The 22,865-nt window shown below is 37.0% G+C and overlaps 1 protein-coding gene and 1 pseudogene across 1 annotated transcript; one reads left to right on the forward strand and one right to left on the reverse strand.

Moving 5' to 3' along the window:
- Positions 1–503: 503 nt before the first annotated feature.
- On the reverse strand, positions 504–8,736 carry LOC129274375 (negative elongation factor E-like). The gene is made up of 3 exons (XM_054911194.2): positions 8,649–8,736; positions 7,420–7,670; positions 504–2,172 (listed from the first exon to the last, which is right to left on the reverse strand). Exons 2-3 carry the CDS (start codon positions 7,668–7,670, stop codon positions 2,052–2,054), a joined length of 372 nt encoding a protein of 123 aa, XP_054767169.1. The 5' UTR covers positions 8,649–8,736; the 3' UTR covers positions 504–2,051.
- Positions 8,737–19,928: 11,192 nt separating this feature from the next.
- On the forward strand, positions 19,929–22,865 carry LOC135156362 (uncharacterized; annotated as a pseudogene).

Consider the following 22,865-nt stretch of genomic DNA (forward strand, 5'->3'; position numbering starts at 1 on the left):
TCTACACCTTTTTATCTTTTATTTCTATTCTGATAAAAAGTAAAAAAAACTTTTTATTTTTTTTTTCATCACGGACGGAAATTTCAAAATGGAAATGTTCACACCTACCAAAAAAAATTACTTCCCAATATTTTTTTTCTACTAATTTATGTTTGATAATAGATTAATGTTCAGAGGGCAAGAACATCCAAACCAAATTAGAATAACTTGAAAAACAATAAAACTAGAGAGAATTTAATTTGAGTAAAAATGTCCGTCCGTGATGATAGGTAATAGCACCCCCACAAATAAAATGGACTATTCCAGTACTTTCGGATTTATCAATCTTCATGAAACTGAGTTCTTTGAAACCTGAGATATCAAAGATTGTCTTAAAAGCAATTTTGATAGAAATATTAAAAAAAAAAATTTCACCTCAATGCCAACCCTTAACCGATCATGCTCAAAACTGGTTATGCTGTTAAGTAATAAATTTGAAGCTTTACCAAATTTTTTTTTTTAATGGTACTGTCATCCAAAGGGTCCGATCAACTCGATTCCTTGGACTAATCATAGATGAAAAGCTTTCTTGGAAACCACACGTTGACAATGTCTGCAAAATCATTGCTCAAAATACTGGCATCCTTGGTATCAAAATTAAAAACATTCCTACCACACACTATTGTGTTCCTTGTATTCTACATTAATCCTCCCTTACTTATTAAATTACAGACTTATTGCTTGGGGCAACAAATTGGCTAATTGATAGACTATTTATATTGCAAAAAAGAGTTATCCGTGTAATAAATAATGCAGATTTTGGGGCACATACAATAATCTATTTTTGAAAAATAAAACTCTAAAAATTAAAGAATTGTACACTTTTTAACTTGGCAGTTTATGTTCAAACACTACAACTGCCTTTGCCTCTCATTGATATGTTTTTTTTTTTAATAGTTTGATTTATAGTTACTTCACTCGCCAAGTAACATATTGACATTTACCACTAAATATAACATCATTTGCTCAAAAAACTTTTATTCTTTATGGGTCCTAAAACTATGGAATTCTTTTACAAATGATATAAAACAATGCAATTCTATACAAATTTTCAATAAAAAAAAGGACTTAAATTGCATTCTTCTGAAAGACTACTAGATAATTTAATTCATCAATTACAAATCAAACCTTAAGTGCTAATTAGCAAAACTTTAACTATTTGCACTGTATACACTATATATGATTTTTTTTTTAATATCATGCACATGATTTGTATTATAAAGTATTCTGTAACTGTAAATATTGTTGCTTTTCAAAATATTTATAACAATTTGGTTGCTATAAACACGTAATTACAAAATCAGTGGGGCCTACATTATACGTGTACAAGCTCTGCTTTTCTTCAGTTGGCCCTCCCTCCCTCCCTTTCAATTATTTATATTTTAATTTTTAATTTGATAATTGTCTATTGAAATGTTAGGTCAATAATTGTTACAAGTATATACTTCAAATGTGATTATAAAATAATATTATGTGAACATTTGGGACATTCCGGTTAAGACTTGGACAAAGGGGTCGAAAAATAAAGTACTCGCTATGCTTGATTTTTCATATGTTTTAGATGGGCTAACACATTGGTTAACTGGTTCAGATAAGGAAAAGTTAAGCTGGCATGTCAATTTCACAATATCACCTGATTTCTAAAAATGTTGAGACGTTACTCTTCCTTGGAAAAGTGGCACCTATTGTTTCGCTCTGATATGCAGGCGAGACAAAAAAAAAGAAATACATAAAATGTGACTATTTTTACATGTATGTACATGCATAGGAATGGTGATCTGTGATCTGTTGATCACTCCAGCTACACTTTTAAAGCTTTGGGGGAGGGGGGGGGGGTCCGATTTGACCGTGGTCTAGCTTGAGTTGTCATTTAATCATATGCAAAGGGCTCCCGTTTACAAAAACACTCAAGTAAAATGAGCTGTTTAATTTTCAAGGTCACATGACCTGATGGCCCAATAAAATGAGACTATTCAGGCTTAACCCAACTATCTGACAAACTTCTTGTAGATCTATTGACTGACCTTTGATAATGCCTCTTGCTCTGCATTCTTCTTGGCAATCATCTCCTCAAGAGAAATTGGTTGTTTCTTCTCAGGCTTCACTTCCTCTTCTTCCTCTTCTTTCTTAATGCTAAAATAAGATATTAGAGAGATAGGAATTAATATCGTTGTGCAGCTGGCAAAAGGGCATGAACGCACACAAGCCCAGGAAAGTAGTTTTCAAGTAAATTGTCTTTAAAAGTTTTCTATTCATCTTGCATGCGTAAGGTTGTAAAAATCGTTTTCAAACTTAAAATGAATGAATAAACGGATGAAATGGAGCATGCATAGTATTAAAATTTATAGGTTAGATGGGATTTAGTGTGTGAGCCCTTCTGCTTGGCAAGAGATTTGCACCCTTCTGCCAGCCGTGCAACGATATATGATTAATTTCAGCTTGTAATTAATTTCATTTGATTGATTAAGAGCTTTCATAATGTAAAAGTCTGCTATCATTCTGTAGAGTCTGAGCTTGATTAAACAGTAGGGACAGTGATTTTCTGTTTCAAAAAATTGCCTTTTCCGTTTCAGAAAATCTTAAATTTTGTTTCAGCATGTCTGAAAAACGGAAATTCTGTTTCCCCATAGACTTTGTATACATGATAAAGTGACAATTTCATTTACATACGTGTAGAAATCAATATGCAATGAGTATTGAGTAGCGATGTAAAAATATGCCACTGTACTCTCTTTTTAGAATCCGCTTTCATCGGATCTATACGAGCACACAAAATATTTTAAGAAACACATTTTAAGCTTACATGTACATGAATATATATCCTCATCTTTCACAGCATCATTTCAGGGTTTAATGAAAATTTATTGATAATTTGGGGACTTTTTTGACATCTGAGCAGTTGACGACTTTCGCCAATCAGCCAATTTTTATTTGAGGTGTACCTTGATCGTGCTGTTACATCATCAAATGTATATGTAGAGGGCAGCAACACACAGCCGTGTTTGGTCGTCTATTTCAGACTGCACCTACGCTGAGCTACATGTACATGTAGCTGTGCTTGTGAATGTTTTTTCGATACGATCGAGTGATGAAGTCGAGTGCAGTCACGATGTGTGGACTGTCATGATTGTAGCGAAGTATGATCATGTTTTATGGCCAGTTAGTATCCGTATTTCGTTGTGATTTTGGAGTAATTTATGTAGCTGTTCTATGCATTTTGAGGGGAAAATATGTTTTCTGTGATTTTCCATTTTAAAAGGCAATTTCCGTGAATTCCGTCAATTTTCCGCGATCACGGAAAATCACTGTCCCTAAAACAGTCATCAATAATTCATTCCTTTCCATTGATTGCCAGCAAACCAATAGACATGTTTTTTTAATGCCTTTCTTTTTTAATTATTCATGTACTTGAAAAAAACTTTCTACCACAAATTAAAAAGTAAATTAATTTCATAAAATACTTGTACCGGTAGATATTTATGGATTGTGGACCCACCAAGAGACAAGACTATATTACAATATTATTTCTATTGAATTAGTACTGTGGGCGCACTGTGGTCTAGTGGATCTGACTCCCCTTTCAAACAGAGGGTCGTGGGTTCAATTCTTGCCACGACGTGTTCTCCTCCAGCAAGAAATTCATCCACACTGTGCTGCACTCGAGGCAGTTGAGGTTAATGGGTAACTGGTTGGAATTTATTCCTTGAATGCACTGAGCACTGTTTAAAAAAATGGTAGTTCAAGCTAAAGCGAGGGTACCCCCACCATATGCGGTTGCCATGGCAAAAACAGTTTCCAACACATGGAAAAAAGATGTCTTGCCCAGTATTAACCAAGACAAATGTGTGAGCTAAATATCATGAGAATTTGGGAAAAACAGATGACAGATTTTCGCCTAATTTTATATGTTGTTACCATAGCAACACAATTTCCAACAAATGGAAAATTCCTGCACATCTTTACCTCAAGACCAATGTGTGAGCTAAATTTCATGAGGATTGGTCGGGAACTATAAATGAAGTAGAACATAGATCTATCATAATACCTTATAAGTTGATCAGACTCTCTCCCAATATTTCTAAATATATTTAAATTCATTTTGTTTATTTATTTTAATATTACATTATTGTTTATTCATCTTTTTTTTTTTGGGGGGGTCATTAAAAATGAAAAAAAAAAAATTAAGTGCATTTGTGATGTTGTATACCGGTGTCTAAGGATGTTGGGGTGTCAAAATAGACTAAAACACTTAAAATCTGATTTACCCAGAATAAAAAAAAAGTGCTTGAGGAGCCCAGCTGGCTCCCTATTAGAAACAAGTGGAGCGCCTCTGGCAGTCTCACCTGCATCGCGCGATTCAATATAGCAGCAGTGCTGATTTTGAAAACTACTATAAAATAATTATTCACAAAAACACCATTCATATAATCAATACAATACTACGTTCATTGACAATAAATGACATTTGACCTTGATCATGCGACCTATGTCAGTGATACTTGATTACCCTATATCCACATTTTATAAACTATGTCTATAAACTTAGAAAGTTATGACAGCAATCTAATAATTACCTCCAAAATGGCCAAAGTTCAATGACCTTAAATGACCTTTGACTTTGGTCATGTGACCTAAAACTCGCACAGGATGTTCAATGATACTTGATTACTCTTAATGTCCAAGTTTCATGAATCAGATCTATAAAGTTATGATGGTAATTCAACAAATACCCCATATTGGCTAAAGTTCATTGACCTTAAATTACCTTTGACCTTGATCATGTGACCTGAAACTCGCACAGGATGTTCAGTGATACTTGATTACTCTTATGTCCAAGTTTTATGAATCAGATCCATAAACTTTCAAAGTTATGATAATTCAACAGATACCCCCACATGGCCAAAGTTCATTGACCTTTGACCTTGGTCATGTGACTTGAAACTCGCACAGGATGTTCAATGATACTTGATTAACCTTATGGCCAAGTTTCATGAAGTAGGTCCATATACTTTCTAAGTTATGCTGTCATTTCAAAAACTTAACCTTCGGTTAAGATTTGGTGTTGACGCCGCCGCAGTCAACAAAGCGGCACCTACTGTATAGTCTCTCTGCTTCGCAAGTGAAACAAAAAGTAAAGGTCAGGCCCTGATTATACATGTATGTGTATGTCTTGCACATGATGTACAAGACAATTGGCTAACAAGTGGAACGCCTCTGGCAGTCTCGCCTGCATTAAGCGATTTACATGTAATATAGCAGCAGTGCTAACTTTGAAAACTACAATAAAATAATCATTCACAAAAACACCATTCATATAATGACATAATACCACGTTCATTGACCATAAATGACATTTGAACGGTGACTTAAGACTTGTCAACTACACCCATGTCCACATTTCATTCACTCTATCCATAAACTTTCAAAGTTATGATGGCAATTCAACAATTACCCCAACATGGCCTAAGTTTATTGACCTTAACTGACCTTTGACCTTGGTTTTGTGACCTGAAACTCACAGGGGATGTTCAGTGATACTTGATTACTCTTATATCCCAAGTTTTATGAACTAGATCTATAAACTTTCAGAGTTAGGATGGTAATTCAACAAATACCCCCAACATGGCCAAAGTTCATTGACCTTTAATGACCTTTGACCATGGTCATGTGACCTGAAACTCGTACAGGATGTTCAGTGATACTAGATTACTCTTATGTCCAAGTTTCATGAACTAGGTCCATATACTTTCTAAGTTATGATGTCATTTCAAAAACTTAACCTTCGGTTAAGATTTTGAAAATAATTCTCCCAACATGGTCTAAGTTCATTGACCCTAAATGACCTTTGACCTTGGTCATGTGACCTAAAACTCGGGTAGGATGTTCAGTAATACTTGATTATTCTTATGACCAAGTTTCATGAACTAGGTCCATATACTTTCTAAGTTATGATGTAATTTCAAAAACTTAACCTTAGGTTAAGATTTGATGTTGACGCCGCCGGCTATGTACATGTATTGCAGGTTCATGTACCTTAAGTTTTTCACAAGTTATTTGAAAATCTCCACAGAAAATGCCTTTCATTCTGGGAGAGTCTAAATTTTGTGAAAATGTATTTATTTATTCATTAATAATAATGACTTAAATATTCATCACAATGAAGAAATCATAAAGTTTTTTGACAGTTTTCAAAAATTAACATGAAATCTAAACTCTATCTGAAACGGAAAATCACCATCACTTTAGGCCATTACTGATAGAATTCTCACCCAGAGCGCTGGCAGAGAACATGAGCTCAAACTGGCTAGCTAACACCACACTCAAGTGCACGGCGTCCTATTTTTTTTTAGATGGAGCCTTGTTTGATGATTTATTGTCTGATATTTACCCCTCTCCAAGAAAGAAATTAAAAAGCTATAATTCACAACTACATGTATAAGCTAAGTGATTTTGGATTATTAAGGCTCCGTTTTGACAAGCAAAGACGGCGACTGTAAGGATAAAAGACTCGCACATCGTATGTGCTGTGAACAGGGATTTATCTCCTGTGCAATTCGAATTACTATATCGCAGAATTGTGATATCCCAACTGGAAATGTGTGCATTAGAAATTGCACATGGTGAGGTATGGAAAAACTGTTACCGCTACCGGAAGCACACGCGGACATGTATTACAGAAAAAAAGACGGACGTAGCTCACTTTTTATGGTACAGAAAAAAAGACGCACATGGCAATTTGAAACTGTGCTTATCGCAAATTGAAAGTTACTTGATATTGGCTTTTCAGAAATGTATGATATGGCTTCACTGCTCACTCACGGCGGGCGCAATTACCTGGAAAATATTTGCGCCCGGTCGTCAAAATTTTGATGATTTTAAGGCTTTATGGGCGCAATTGATGGCTTTATGAGCGCGAATTTGCGCTCAGCGCCCGCTTATTTCAAGGCTTGTGTCTCTGCATGCAAAGCCAATACGTGCAGAGACCAAGTTTTGTAAATGAACAGCTCAGATGTAATAATATTAATGGTTGCGTTTTGTATTCTCATTCAAAACACGCTATATTAATCCAGTTATTGTTATCATACGTGTATACAGGTGAGCCTATCAAATCTCTCAAAGTGGGATCATAGTTTGCAATATTTGGCTTTATACTGTATGTGAAGAAAACATCCTTTGCAAAATCTCAAAGTCGGTGGAAATAAATCCTTTGACTTTGGCCATTACTCAACTTTAAGGACATTGACTTAAGCAGACATAAAGTCTGTAATCACATTTACACCAAATTGGTTTACTTTTTTTCTGGGGGTATGTTTCCGAAATATAATTGTCTGAGGGATTTGATGAAAACTGACTAAATAGCACTCTTGTACATGGACTCACCTTTTAGACTTTCTGATTGGTGACTTCGATGATCGTCTTGATCTATCTCTATCCTTCTTTCTGTCTTTGTCTCTCTCCCTATCCCTGTCTCGATGTCTATCTCGATCACGATCTTTTTCCCTGCCTCGATCCCTGTCACGGTCTTTCCCTCTATCTTTGTGACGATCAGCATGCAAGTCACGGGTTCTCTCACGGTCACGGTCCCTGCTATAATCCCTGTGCCTATCTCTATCTCTATCCTTACTAGCCATCTATGCAAATAAAATAGAAAGAATTTCAAATTAATGTTGTAACCGATTTTTATTGCAATTCCGATCCGATTTTCCCCTTTTCTCTACATTTTTCCGAACTCCGATTTTTGACGAGTGGGAAAAAAATTGGATCGGAAAAACCAAAACAGAACGAGACAAAAAACATGTGGCGACATGTTTGTCATCAAAATGCGCTGTTGATTTCTTTTGATCTCGGACAAAAGCGGTGGAAGGAAAAGAAGATAAAGGAGAAGAAAATTACGATTTGTTTTGATCTCCGATATTAGTGGAAAGGAGGAGATGATGATTTGTGTTGTATTCAGACATTGCATGGCAACCATTAATGGTAATTCAGTAGCTACCTTTCTGTAATTCATTCTTCACCACCTCTATTGTGTTTGTGCACATGCCTACCATGATCATTTCTGAATATTAGAGATTCCAATCCTAGGCTGTGCCTGCTTGATATCAAGATATTCTGGGAGTCTGCCATTAAACTTCTCTGCAACTGGACCTATTTAGTTTCTCTGCCTTTACTTTCAGTTACTGTACATGTACATGTACATATAGTTCAAGAACCCACGATACAACAATTTGTTTTCATCTCCGACGTAAGCGGAGGAAGATGATGATTTGTTTTGATCTCCGACATAATCGGAGGAAGAAAAATATGATGATGGGTGATAATTTGTTTTGATCTCCGACAAAAACGGAGGAAGAAGAAAAGCAAGAAGATGATATGTTTTGATCTTAAGCGCAAATAGAATTTAGTTGAACACGCTGACATGCGCGGTAATGTTTGACGTGTTTTGAGGAGCTAGCGATTTAGAACTTTTATTAGCAATGCTCTCTTGCTCTCCTAGAAGTAGAAGGCACTGTCACATTGAAAATGCATTTTATTTTATTGATTTTTCTGTTTTAGCCCGAACAATTTATCCCTGTACTCGAGCCAAGGTAGCAAAGAGACAGGAATCTTACCTTTTTATTCTCTAATGAGCAGTGCTTCTTTAATTCAGGTTACCATCGATGACTATAGGTAATTCAAATAGTTTTTCCAGGGCAGTGATCTTTCTCTGTTATGCCTGAATAGGTCCCTTCTGTTCCCCTTTTGTCCAAGGCAGGGATCCAATCTTTTTGACCAGCTGCTTGGGATATTTCTGGACAAGAGTATATGTGTTCAGTAGCTTCCATTAGCTTTTTTGCACACACCAATTCCAGACATTGGTGAGCACACATCTCTGTGCAGTTTTTCTCGAGCCAGCCAGAAGAGAATTGATTACATATTTTACTTACTCGTTGAAAGCTTAATTTATATTTTTTCCTGATATTTGAGCTGCTAAACTTTACTACCTGCATGAGGTCAGAATACAGGTCTTTAAAACCAATTTTAAGCCTGTTTTGCTGAAGGCATCCGTGAGTGTATGAGTGTAAAAATGACTTTTCATCCTTTTTTTTAAATAAAAAAATGACATGTTAAAGATGTTAAATATTGCCCAGGGGGGGGGGGCACTTCCATTGACGGGTGGATACCATGTGCGACCATTGGGTCTCGAAAAGCACCCTAAACACGTATTTTCAATATTCTAAAGATGCACCCATTAACAAGTATTGGCGTGTGACACCCTACCCTTAATAAGTGACATTGGAAACAAAATTATACTATTGGCAAGTATTCCGTGAATTGAACCCCTAAACAAGTACAGCGATATTTCAATTGTATGTCTCGAACGTCGGTTTTACCTTTACCTATACATCATAATCATTGGGTTTAGTACATGTACATGTAGTACACCCCCACCTCCCACACCTCATGCAAATCGTACTCTAAACACGTAGTGTTGACGCTTGGGGCAAAAAGTACATCCTTTATAAAACATTTTAGTCTTAATTTTTTATACGCTCGCAAAATTGACCTAAACACGTAGCTTTCCTAGCGAAAACAGATAGGCCTACCCCTTTTAAATTATTTTAGAGTTTTTGATACCCTTATTACATTACGTACCTAACATGCCCTATCTTGAATAAAGAAATACTTTTTACGTGTTTTTTGGTGATGATGATAAAAGTGGATTGAACGAGCAAGAAAATAATGCTGAGCGCCTAGAATGCAGCTAGCAGTACAAGCTGCAGACAAACGGTACAAACCCAGCATATGAATATCGCGCGCCCTCTTTAGGCAAAAATTGATATCCACGCTGATCAGGAGGCATCTACGTGAAGATCAAGCAAAAATGCTTTTTTTTTATTAAAAAAAACAGCAAAGAGAATTCAACAAACGATCCATATGGTTCGGTAAGTGTCATACTCATAGCACAAATTTTAGAAATCTAACTCTGAGCTATAATGGTATGTCATAGTATGTATGGCAGTGTATCCTATTGCCGGACACCTTTATTTCAGTGCTTTAAAAATGACAACTAGAGGAAATACAATCAAGAAAAATTCAAACTTGCTATTCCAAATATTATGAAAATTATGAATATAATAAAATTATTTTATATTTACCAACCATTTTCTTTGCATCGCACTTGCCGCATACCCCTCCACGAAAAACAATTATTTTCGTGCGCGACAAATTACATCATGATTCCGGACGCGCGCCGGACGGGTAAAGATATCCTTGATTATAATGATGTAAGAACAAATTTTTGTGATTTTTTTCTTCTTATATCATATCATGAGTAAATTCTAAGTACTATTTGCTTTTTTTATATCGAATCTGAGCAGATATTGGTAATAAATTTGTGTTTGATAACTTATTTTATTTTGTCTTGTTAGCTGCATGTTCCATGGCACTTTCCAATAATAACATGCTCGCGTTCGTAACGTGACGCTCATCAAGTTCTATCGATGCGCTGCCGATCGACGGCTCTACTCACGGTAAACCTCGCGCACGGGTACCTTGAGAACTAGCCGTCGACGATCACCCACAATACAACACACCTCATCATTCGATCGAAGGAGTGGACGAGATTGAAATTCGGCAAATCAGGCCCATATTTCCGTTAGAAAATATATCAATTGTTAATACAAAACTATGTTATATGATATTTTAAGCATTTTCTGTCATTTTTAGAGATAATTAGTAATGTTGTAACCAATTTTTATTTCAATTCCCGATCCGATCCGATTTCCCCCTTTTTCCTACATTTTTCCGATTTCCGATTTTGATGCTTGAGAATAAAAATCGGTTTGGATTCAAAATTAAAAACAAATGAAATACATTCAAGAATTTCATGCGTGGAGGCGAGGAAACAGCATCGAGCTCGTCAAAGCGTGAGCCAAGTTTCATGCCTGCGCTTCGAGCATCGCGAGCCACACACACGGCCCACACAGTACCACCGCACCCTGCAGCCAAGTCATAACACACACGGTCCATCGCCGGTGTGGTGTGATGAATGAATTATTCTGCCCACAATCAAAACTGCACAGGCACGTGAGTACGAGGAACGTAAATCATATTACCATCACCTCCGCACAGCAGTCTAGCAAAGTTTGTAAACAAAATAATCTCTCTTAAGATAAGATGTCGGCAAGCATGTCTTTATGAACTTCCCAATTCCCACCTCTCCCATCAATCTCGCCCTGATATCCCGACCTTCATCACTACTCTCGATCTCCGACCTTCACTTCGCCGGCCGCCCTATAAACATAAACAAAGGTTTAGGGGAACTGCTGACCGCGAGCAACAAAAGTTATTTTCTTTTTTTCTTTTCTTTTTTAAACAAAGATCATAGTTCTTCCCCTCAGGCCTAACCCTGCTCGAACCATGTTGGAGGAAGAGATGATTAAACTTGTAAGAGACCACAAATCGATTAAAAAGCAGATTCTGAGCATAGCTTGAAAGCTCTCACTCATTTTATCTTGTTTTGTTACATGAATAAGCACATATACTTGTTGATTTCCAAGTCTAATTTCAAATGTCTTGGCATGGGTACATGTAGCTCCATGGTCCTGGAGGTTGTACTGTCACTATAGAACAGGGGTTCTCAAACTACGGCCCGCGGGCCGGATCCGGCCCGCAGAGCTTCTCTATCCGGCCCGTGAGACTCTGCTGGGTTTTTTTAATCACTAAAGTCACAATATGAAACAAAGCTCAATATGATTACATTGTGTATCCATGTAGACCTAACCGTAATAAAAGAAATGGCAGTCAAATTAATTTGACATTTAAACAAAGTTTAGTGGAGTCTTTTCTGTCTGTTCGATCTACTTATTAGATGACCAGCGCTGTTCTCACCATGTTTGGATCTACATACAGGTGTGAAAGTGCATTTTCCACAATGAACATTTTAAAGAACTAACTTATACCGAAGTACCTTGACAGGGGCGCGGAACGGTTTTCAAAGTGGGGGGGGGGGGCGCTGGCCATGCAAAAAATCACAATCACATGGTCATTTTTACGTTTATATAAATGGTTTTGGAAAAAAGTGGGGGGGTGAAGCCCCCCCCCCCCCCCGCTTCCGCGGCCCCTGCTTGACTAGTGAACATTTGCACCAGTGCCTTCGTCTGGTAATTGCACCTTTTGTGCCAAGGTTCAAGCAACTTGTTGCTGACAGACTGTCACTTTTCCCATATTGAAAGTGACTAGAAGACTGACATCCTTGTTAGAGTCTACAACAGACATACTCTATTATTAATTCTACTTTGACTGCAAAAATATTGATACTTCAAGACATAATCTGTCTCCCCAATACCAGTTATGTATAGTAAAATTTAGATTCCATCTGACAAAGTGCTGCAATTTTGTTATCATTAATATTGACTCTCGCTGTATTTTGAAATCTTTTCTAATTCTGCCTGCGTTCTGTATGAAACTGTTATAAATTTGTTGGAATAAAAGCTCCCAAAATAAGGGCCAGATTATAGAGCATCTAGGACCCCGACCGCAAGGGTCTTTGCGCTTCGCGCACATTTTTGTCTAAGTATCCACTTCACCCTGGCCCTTTCAGGTTTACTTGGAGTCTCATCTGGCCCTTCAAAGAAAAAGTTTGAGAACCCCTGCTATAGAAAGTGCCAAGATTGATAAAAATGTAATTATTGTGAGATGAAATTACGTGTGAGATAAATGTGTATGTGTGTGTGGGGGGGGGTCAAAGTTCAAACTAATGAACTACGTCATCTACATGTACATGGACTAACATTAAAATTGTAACAATTCGATTATGCTTACATGTATATCTCTCCCAATTATTATTGACATAATTATCTGTATATTGTTTTGTTAATCATCAAAATATGAAACAACAGTTTATTTACTCATCTGAAGTATTATTCTATTCTGTTTGTATATTCATATTATGTGCGATATTTTGTAATGTTCAGTATTAAAAAAAAAGAAATTGAATTGAAACTGAGGTAGGGGAAAAGAGAAGAAAAAATAATATGTGAAGAACAGGTTATTAAAAATGTTTTCAATCGCATTATGTTGAACTAGTTATGTGTTTTCTTAGAATTAATGAAGCGAGTTTTAGAGGTCTACAGTGATTTTCCATTTTAAAAAAAATTGTCTTTTCCGTTTCTGAAAATCTGTAATTCCGTTTCAACTTGATCTCTCTCTCTCTCTAAACACCCATTGAAAAATTCCAGACTTCTTGTCACCTCGGTGTGGTATCACATTAGGTATGTCGCAATCCCCGCATCGCGACAGCGAAATTTCTGTCACTGTGTGTGCGTGCATGGGTGCGAGATGGACGGGCAATCCCCTGAAAATGGAGCTTTCTCAGTGGTTAAATGTACTTAGAATACATCGGATACTAGTTTTTGAGAATGTTGAAAACTTCCTCTTCAATTTGGTATCCGATTTATATTGAGACAATTTATGCTTGTTTTTAAGCGAGGAGGTGGAGTAGGAATTTATATCAGAAATAATATCTTATTTACAAGACGAACAGATTTAGAACTTATGGATGATGTTATTGAATGTATGTGTATTGAAATTTCAAGAAATCGTTCTTCCAATAGTCTTTTGATTTATGTCATATATAGACCTCCAGATAAATCTGTTACATTATATGATGAATGTTTCCCTCTCAAACTTTTCAAATACAATGTTAAAGATAATAAACCATGGTTTAATAGTACTTTACGGAAGATGTGTAAAAAGAAACATAATTTATATCGTAAATTCATTAAAGATCCATCATTGAGTAAAAGAAATAGATACAAAGAATTGAGAAATGAATTCAATACCGAAGTTAGAAGATGTAAAAGGAAATATTATGTAAACAAATTTACTCAACTAGACGGTAATATTAGTAAAACATGGAAGACCATCAATGAAGTTATTAACAAACGTAAAGTCAAAGATCAGTGTACAGTTATTAAAGATGATGATGATGTGAAAACCAAAGATACGGTTGAAATTGTTAAACAGTTTAATAGTTACTTCAGTACAATTGGATCTAAACTTATAACTAGTTTACCATCGAGCGATTTGCATTTTTCCTTTTTTATGAAAAGAAGAATAGATCATTCCATGTTTGTAACTCCAGTGAGTCAAGCTGATATTATTGATGTAGTCAAGTCATTCAAGGTAAATAAGAGTCCGGGATTCGATGATATCAACATTGAAGTTTTTAAAAAGTCGTTATGTTTTATTTTACAACCTATGTGCAATATTTTTAATATGTCATTAGAGTTAGGTATATTCCCCGATAAACTCAAAGTGGCTAAAGTAATTCCAGTTTTTAAAAAAGGGGATAAAGAAAAAGTTTCTAACTATCGTCCGATTTCTCTTTTATCTGTTTTTACTAAGACATTTGAAAAAATTGTATATAATAAATTATTGAATTATATTGATAAAAACAATATTTTATATGAAAGACAATTTGGTTTTAGACAAGGTCACTCAACGAGCACTGCTCTTTTAGATTTCACAAACACTCTTGCCAATGTTTTTGAACAGAAAAAGTTTTTAATTGGAATATTTCTGGACCTTTCAAAGGCGTTTGATTGCATTGATCACCATATATTATTGCAGAAACTTGAATATTACGGTATCAGGGGAAATATACACAATTGGTTTAAAAGTTATCTTTTTAATAGAAAGCAGTTTGTATGTATTGATAATGTATCATCTGACCAACTTGAATTAACTGTCGGAGTGCCACAAGGGTCAATCCTCGGGCCTTTGCTCTTTTTAATATTTGTAAATGATTTTCAATATGTGAGTAAATATTTTTGTCCAATTATGTTTGCAGACGATACTAATTTATTTATTTCAGGTCAAAACTTAAATGAAACAAATGTTATTGTCAATACTGAATTAAGAAATGTTTACAAGTGGTTTATATCTAACCGTCTCATAATTAATTATGACAAAACTTCATATATGCTTTTTAAATCTAAAAAATATTCATTACATAACTCTGATATGCAAGTTCAAATAGGTGATGTCAATATCAAAAGAGTAGAGCACACAAATTTCTTGGGTATATTAATCGATGAAAAGCTTAGCTGGAATGAACATGTTAATAATATATCATCTAAGATAGCTAAGGCTATTGGTGTTTTAAATCGTATTAAACTTGTCGTGCCTTTTAAAGTACTAATGATGCTATACAACTCAATGATTTTACCCCATTTGTCTTACTGTTATATTGTTTGGGGAAACTGTGGAATTACTATTTTAAACCGATTATACATACTACAAAAGCGTGCAATTAGGGCTATGTGCAATGCTCCACCTTTAAGTCACAGCTCTCCTCTTTTTAAGAAAATGAATGTTTTAAATGTCTTTCAAATTAATAACCTACAAGTTGCCATATTTATGTATTCTTATTTCAAAGGTATACTGCCTATGAGTTTTAATGATCTTTTTACTAAGAATAGTGCAATACACTCGTATAGTACTAGGGCACAAGGGGATTTACGTTTACCTCTCTTAAAACTTAATTTCTCAAAAACTACAATTGCTTTCATTGGTTCTAAATGCTGGAACAACATTCCAGATGAACTTAAATTATGTCCGACTTTGTTAACATTCAAACGTAAATACAAGGCATATATACTGCGTGTAGATTCTTAATATACTTAGCATGTATATTTTATTCTCTTTCTTCGTAATCTTTTTTATTCATGTCAATTCTCTATTCTCATTCTTTTTTCCCTATCTCTCTCCCTTTTCTTTCCAATCCCCCTCTCGCTAATTTCTGCCTGTCTGTCTCGCACTTCCTGTTTCTCATGATATGAATGTATCTTTTTACTTTTACTCTGGGATTGCCCTCGATAAGCGTCTTTGGCTTTTTGGCAATTCCTCCGTATTCAGATTACATTATGTTCTGCTTCTTTGGTTAATTTGTATTTTTTGTATTTTTGTCATTCTTAATTGATTCTTTTTTGTATATTTATCATGTTTTTTATATTGTACAATTTGAATTTGAATATGGAAATAAATGAAATGAAATGAAATGAAATGTCATGGATTGGCAGTAACTCTTGTACGGTCACTACGGTACGAGCCCTTCTACCGGAAAAGCACATGGACTCCGCCCAAGAATAGAGTTCCTTCCCTTGAAACTTACATTCAAGCTGTCTCATCCCAAGTTTGCTCCACAGATACCCTCGACACCAGAGCACATGACAACCTTCCTCGAGAAGAACGCCAGGCTCTCTCATCACTCAAAAACAGGTCCGACATCATCATCAAGCCTGCAGACAAAGGATCAGCCGTCGTCGTCATGGACCGCCAGCAGTACATCGATGAAGCCATGAAACATCTCAATAATCGATCTCACTTATGCACTCCTTGATTCTGACCCCACTTGTAATTTCTCCCTACAGATCCAATCGACACTGAATGACATGAAAGAACACGAGCATCTCTCCGATAAGGCCCACAAATTTCTCTCCCCTACTAATGCTAAACCTGCCCGCTTTTATCTCCTCCCAAAGATCCACAAACCTGGCAACCCCGGTCGACCCATCCTCTCAGGAAATGGTTCCCCAACAGAGAACATCTCCCTTTTTGTTGATTACCACATTAAACCCCTTGTCTCACGTGCACCCTCTTACATCCACGACACTCCAGACTTTCTCAGGAAACTCAATGACATCAAGGACCAGATACCCGAGACTGCGATCATCGGCACTTTGGACGTTTCTTCACTGTACACCAATATTCCCCACGATGAAGGTATCCAAGCATCTTGTGAAGCCTTGGCCACCAGTGGTCATTCTAGTCCCCCCATATCCGCTATCAAATCTCTGATGTCTCATGTACTAAAAAAAAAAAAAAAAACTTCACTTTCATGGACCAGCACTACCTACAGATATTCGGCACAGCAATGGGCACCCGGATGGCTCCTTCATTCGCCTGTCTCTTCATGACCAAGCTGGAACGGCAGATGTTAGATTCAGCCCCCTGTCGTCCATGGATTTGGTGGCGTTACATAGACGACATTTTCTTCATCTGGACCAGGGAGGAAGATAGCCTCCACACATTCATTGACCACATCAATTCCTTCCACAGGACCATCAAATTCACTTCTGATTTCTCCCAACAGGAAACCCACTTCCTTGATGTCACAGTCCAGAAAAAGCCTAACGGTATCACCACTACCCTGTACACTAAACCCACAGATACCCACCAGTACCTCCACTCATCTAGCTGCCACCCCCGTCACTGCAAAACCGGCATCGCTTACAGTCAAGCCCTCAGACTTCGCCGTATCTGCTCCGAGGACCCTGATTTTTCCTTCCATACCAGGAATTTGCAGAAACATCTCTGTGCCAGGGGCCAGGGCAGTCCAACTGGCAATCAACAAAGTTCGTTCTCTCCCCAGATCTGAAGTTCTCAAACCCAAAAGTGACAAGAAGACTACCGACAGAATACCGCTTGTGACCACCTTCCATCCCAATCTACCCCATCTCCGCAAAATCCTGTGTGATAACCACCACATTTTACACACTTCTGATCGTCTCCAACAGGCCGTTCCCGATACTCCCCTTCTAGCATACCGACAACCACCGAATCTCAGGGACCTCATTGTTCGTGCTGAATTGCCCTCCCTCACTAACCATTCTTCTCCCATACAGCATGGCACCTTCAAATGCACCAGCAACAGGTGTATTATATGTGAAATACACATTCACGAGGGCGACACTCTCACCAGCAACTCTACCAGCCTTTCTCACCAAACCAAGGGCAACATCACATGCACTACCACTAATGTTGTATATCTCATCACTTGCAGAGTTTGTAGGGTACAATACGTAGGGGAAACCAAGACCACACTCAAGAAACGATTCTACGGGCACAGATCCACCGTCAACACAGCAAAGCTGGACACTCCAGTTGGCCGCCATTTTAACCTTCCCAACCACTCCATCACTGACATGATGCTACAGGGCATCGAATCTTTAGGTACCCGTCCTGACTCAGTCCGTACTAGCAGAGAGAAGTTCTGGATGAGACGACTTCGCACCATCCAACCTCATGGCCTGAACATTCAAGAGGGGAACGACTGATTTTTCCACTTTCCATTTGTGTACACATATAATTTTTCCCCTCAGCTCGTTTAGATTAGTTACATTATAGTTTCTGCCAATACTTTCCTCCCATATCTCATACAAGCTCAGCTCCAATTTTTCCTCCCTTATTCAGACGATATTATAATTATTATTATATATATATATATTTTTGTTTTCTCTCTCTCTCCACTCACCTCTTAGATTTACCTCTTATTCATTTTGCTTATTTTCATGTTTACTATGTTTTTTTTCTTAATACACCCCCTCTCTCATACAGCATCAGCTTCTTTATTTGCTTTTACCCTTTTAGGCAATTTGCTTCCCTTCCATTTATACAGGTTTCTGTTTTTTTTTTTTTCCCCCTCACACCCAGCGGATTACTATATCAGTTTTGTATATATATATATAATTTTCTTTTCATATACATTCCCTTTTGGAAATATTTACATACTTTTATTCTTACAGGTTTATTTTTACACTTACTTCTCTTAGTTTGTTTATTACTCCACCATACATACTTATGTCTTTTGCACATTATCAGCTGTTCCCCATTCTTTCCCTTTTCCCCACTCTTATGCACCAGTTTATTATGCCTTTCTTTGTTACCTGTTTGACCCACCTCTCACTAATTCTCTTGTTATTCATCTCTTCCTCATACCCTCTATCACTGTTTTGTTCCAGATCCTGTTTGATGTTGCCTGCCTCACATCTTAATCCCTCTTGGCTTGAGGTCTTTCTTTGACCTTACACCAACTTCCCTTTGTGTCTGCCCACTCCTTTTCTTTCATCCCCTTCATTAACCTGATTGGTCATCTCTTCTCACTAATGCCCCTTTTGTCTCCTTGTTTCTAGTGTTGCTGTTGAATGTTTGTGGTCTATATTATGGTTGTTCTACTTTACATGTTTGTCATTTTGCCTCCGACGAAGATTCTGCTAGGATCGAAAACTTAGGCCCCTTTTGACTCTCTAATTTACTCCATTGGCTCTTTTTTTTAGATAAGCAGTTTTCAGCAGCTTCTTTTTGCCATTTTTCAAACTTCATAGTCTTGTGTGAATTGATTTAGATGTAATTTGAACATGATTTGTAAATTCATTTATGAATAATTGTAAATATTCATATTATATGTCAGATAAATGTTGAATTTAAATGAATTTAATGGGATAGTCCATTATATGAAAGGGGGTGTGTGTCATTTTTTACCTTGGCTTAGTACTAAATTTTAAAACAACATAGCCATAATGACATTCATTTAATCATTTTCTGTCTTAAAAATTATGAAAAGGAAGTAAATGGTTAAGTATTGTGTAGAATTTAGCCCTTATTCTCGCAAGATTTTTTTTCTCTCTATAACTATGAGTTCATATGGCATCTTGATATTTTTTTCCAGTACCATAATTCATCATTTTCCTTGATCTTTAAGAATTCATTGATATATTTAGATGTCACGATTTTTCATAATTTCAATTTAAATTTGGCCTCATCTTCTTGTCTTCTCTCACCATTCTCAAAAGAAATTCTTACCTTGATTTCACCACCATGGCCATGTATGTTATTTATTAAATTTAATTATATTTTGCCTTAATTTTCCCATTCTTTTTCTCCATCGTTAATTAGAGATTGTTGTTATTGTTCTATGAGACTAATCAGGGTTTTTTTATATGATTTTAAAAAAATATTAAATAAACCTTGTTGCGAATTAGTTTTAAATATTAATGAAGAATTAGTGAATATATTTTGTGATGAGATGGAAAAAGAGAATGACTGCTAACCGATTGTATCTAACCGCTCTTATTTTCAGATGTCACCACCAAAGAAAAGGCGAAAAGTTGTTAATCCTAATGCCCAGCCTGGCATCGCACAATTTCATCTAGACAGATGTTTTTCGGTCATTCCCAATGCAGCAGCGGATTTGAAAAATGGACACATCCTGTATATTTACAAGACTTCTGAAAAGAGTCGTGCTGAAACAGAGAGGAAACTGAGGTTCCATTTTCATTTGAAGGAATCAGACAGCTCAGCCATCAACTCGAAGGTGAAGGTTCTTGTAAATAAGACATTGCAGAAGTATAAGAAGCTGAGCAATAAAAAGGAGTTCCAGGCATTTGAAATGATCTGTGATGAAACTTTCCATCTCCCTCAAAGCAGTGATGACAGTCCACCTTCTCAAGAACAAGATTCTGACAATGGGAACAGGAAGGATGGAGATTTGTGCATTGGTGAATCTTGGACTAGTGGCAGCATCTCTCCTGTGACCACACCCTCAACAGTTGCTCTTCAGGAGCCAACAACATCAAAGTCCTCTTTTGTATCAACAAGAAGTGCGAGTGAAGCCCTCACGCCCAGGAAACAATTACTGAAGAGAAGATTAGACTTTGTGTCCACATCAAAGATTGCTCTTACACAGAAGTATAAATCCAGAATTAACAAACTTAAAGTGCAGTTACAAACTCCCAAACGGGTCATGAACCAAACTCTGAAGAGAAAAGAACACAGTATTGAATTGAAGAATAGGAAAGTTCAAAAACTAAAAGCTAGATTACGTAGAGATTCATTGGCAAGAGAGCTTGCAGAAGAAAGGGCAAAGTACTTAAAACTGAGAAAAGCACACAACCAGTTGTTGAAAAATAAGTCAGTCAAGTACCAAAAACTACAAAGGAAACTGAAAGACAAAGAAGAGCAGTTGAAAGGTTTGGAATATGACAATCTTATTCTCAGTGAAGAAATTGAAGATCTAAAGGCTACCAGTACCATTAAGACTAAAGTGGACAAGAAGACCTACTCATCATCCACAAGAATGACTGTTTATGACTGCATAGTAAACAAAACACCAACTGCAAATATTCCAGTCCGCATGAGCCAGATGTATAAGCGACATGGTATCCAGGTTGAAAGTGTTCCACAACGAAGTGCAGTTGAGCTAATGGCTCGTGAGTTGGGGGCAATAAGTGAGCTTCAGACTGTTGAAATGATATTGTCATCCAAAGATATCACTCTGGGTTTTGATGCAACAACACAGGAAGAGACACACGTAAACAGTATTCATTTCACCACAAAAGATGAATGTCTTGTGGCAGCTTGCGATGAGTTAGCTGGAGGAAGTGCAGAAGATTATGCGGACCATATTTGCAGCACAGTTGACAAGTTAAGTGAAACATACACTTACTTTCATGAAGGAGCAGACTTCCAAGATACCCGAAAGAAAATCATCAACAACATCTCAAACAGCTTGAGTGACAGATGTGCAGCTAACCACGCCGCTATAAGGATTGTTAACAGCGAGTGGGGGAAATCTTTGAACGAGCTGAACTGTCACTTGCACCCATTAGATAGCATAGCATCTGCTGTACGGTCAGCTCTCAAGAAGCATGAAGAGGCAAGTGGAAAAGTGTATGGGAAGGACTGCATTGCTGCAAATATTGTTTTGCAAATGAATAAACTGAGATACAAGAATGGAAAAGGTGACCCAAAGGGGTTTGTTGCATTCTTAGATGAGGAGTCAATTCCTAGAGGTGTGCTGCCTCGTTATCGCGGAAACAGATTACATGTTCTGTTCCATATAAGTGGGAAACTCGTCGAATACTACGAGAGCTTTGTTACTTTCCTGAAGAATGGAGTATCCTGCGGTGGTTTAAGAAGCGCCATTCTCCATGACTTCACCCTGCCAACAGCTAGAGTCGAGTTACAGATTCTGGGCTTACTCGGAAAACTGCTTACAGGACCTTGGATGAAGAAGTTCTATACCCCAAGTCAGACGCAGATTAACCATGTAGATGGCATCGGCTTGGTTAAGGAGGTGACCGTTGCCCTCAAGGATGCAAAAGAGAATCCTGAGGAACTAATTACGACCAAAAAGGATTTTTTTGGTGAGGAGATTCAACCTGATGCTACATTGTCAATACTTCAGGAACTTCCAGAAGAGCCGCAGTACAAGTCAATGATGAAGGCATGTCTTGAAGCTGTCATAACAGTCCTTGAAAGGCAGTACAGCAAATACTTTGCCATGAACATCACAGAAGAGCTGAGAAAAGAGACAGAATCAGCAAGGTCCCATAATATAGACGCTGAGGAAATTATGGGTATGTTCAGTGCAATGAAGCAAAAGAGTCCAAGTGCTACAATGTGCTATCTGTCATGCAGGATGAGGTCCTGCAAGAATAAAACTGTAAAATATATCCATGGATGATATGGATGAAGCAAGAAGGCATGATATTATCCAAAAGGCTGTGAACTTGGGACAGGTGCAGAGAGCAAGAGGGAAAAGGAATAAAAAAGAGTTGAGGAAAGAAATCATCAGGAGGCAGAAAGAGAAAAGACATTTGCAAGAAAAGAAAGAAAGGAAAAAGGTTGAGAAGAGACTGAAAGAGACTGACTTTGACACTGTTCAAAATTCCTTTCCACACTTAGAATACTCAAAAGAAAAATGTGATATTGTAAATGATGTTCTGAGTGGCAAGGTGGTTGGAAGAAAAGCCTGTCATGTATGGCACGAGGATGGAAAGGAGGTGCTGTATAATGCCAAATTAGAAAGACTAAGGAAGGGCACATACAGAGTAGGTTATTGGTCACAGTCTGAGAACTATGAGGATGCAACAGACTATGATATAAATGTCAAAGTTCAAGCTTGCAACTGATGTTCTATATTGCGATTTGGTATTTTGTTAGATAATCAGTACGGTAAATTTTCACCTTTCCCTGTTAAACACAATTTAGTTAAAGGAGAA

The sequence above is a fragment of the Lytechinus pictus genome, chromosome 13, assembly GCF_037042905.1.
Source record: "Lytechinus pictus isolate F3 Inbred chromosome 13, Lp3.0, whole genome shotgun sequence".
Classification (NCBI taxonomy): Eukaryota; Metazoa; Echinodermata; class Echinoidea; order Temnopleuroida; family Toxopneustidae; genus Lytechinus; species Lytechinus pictus.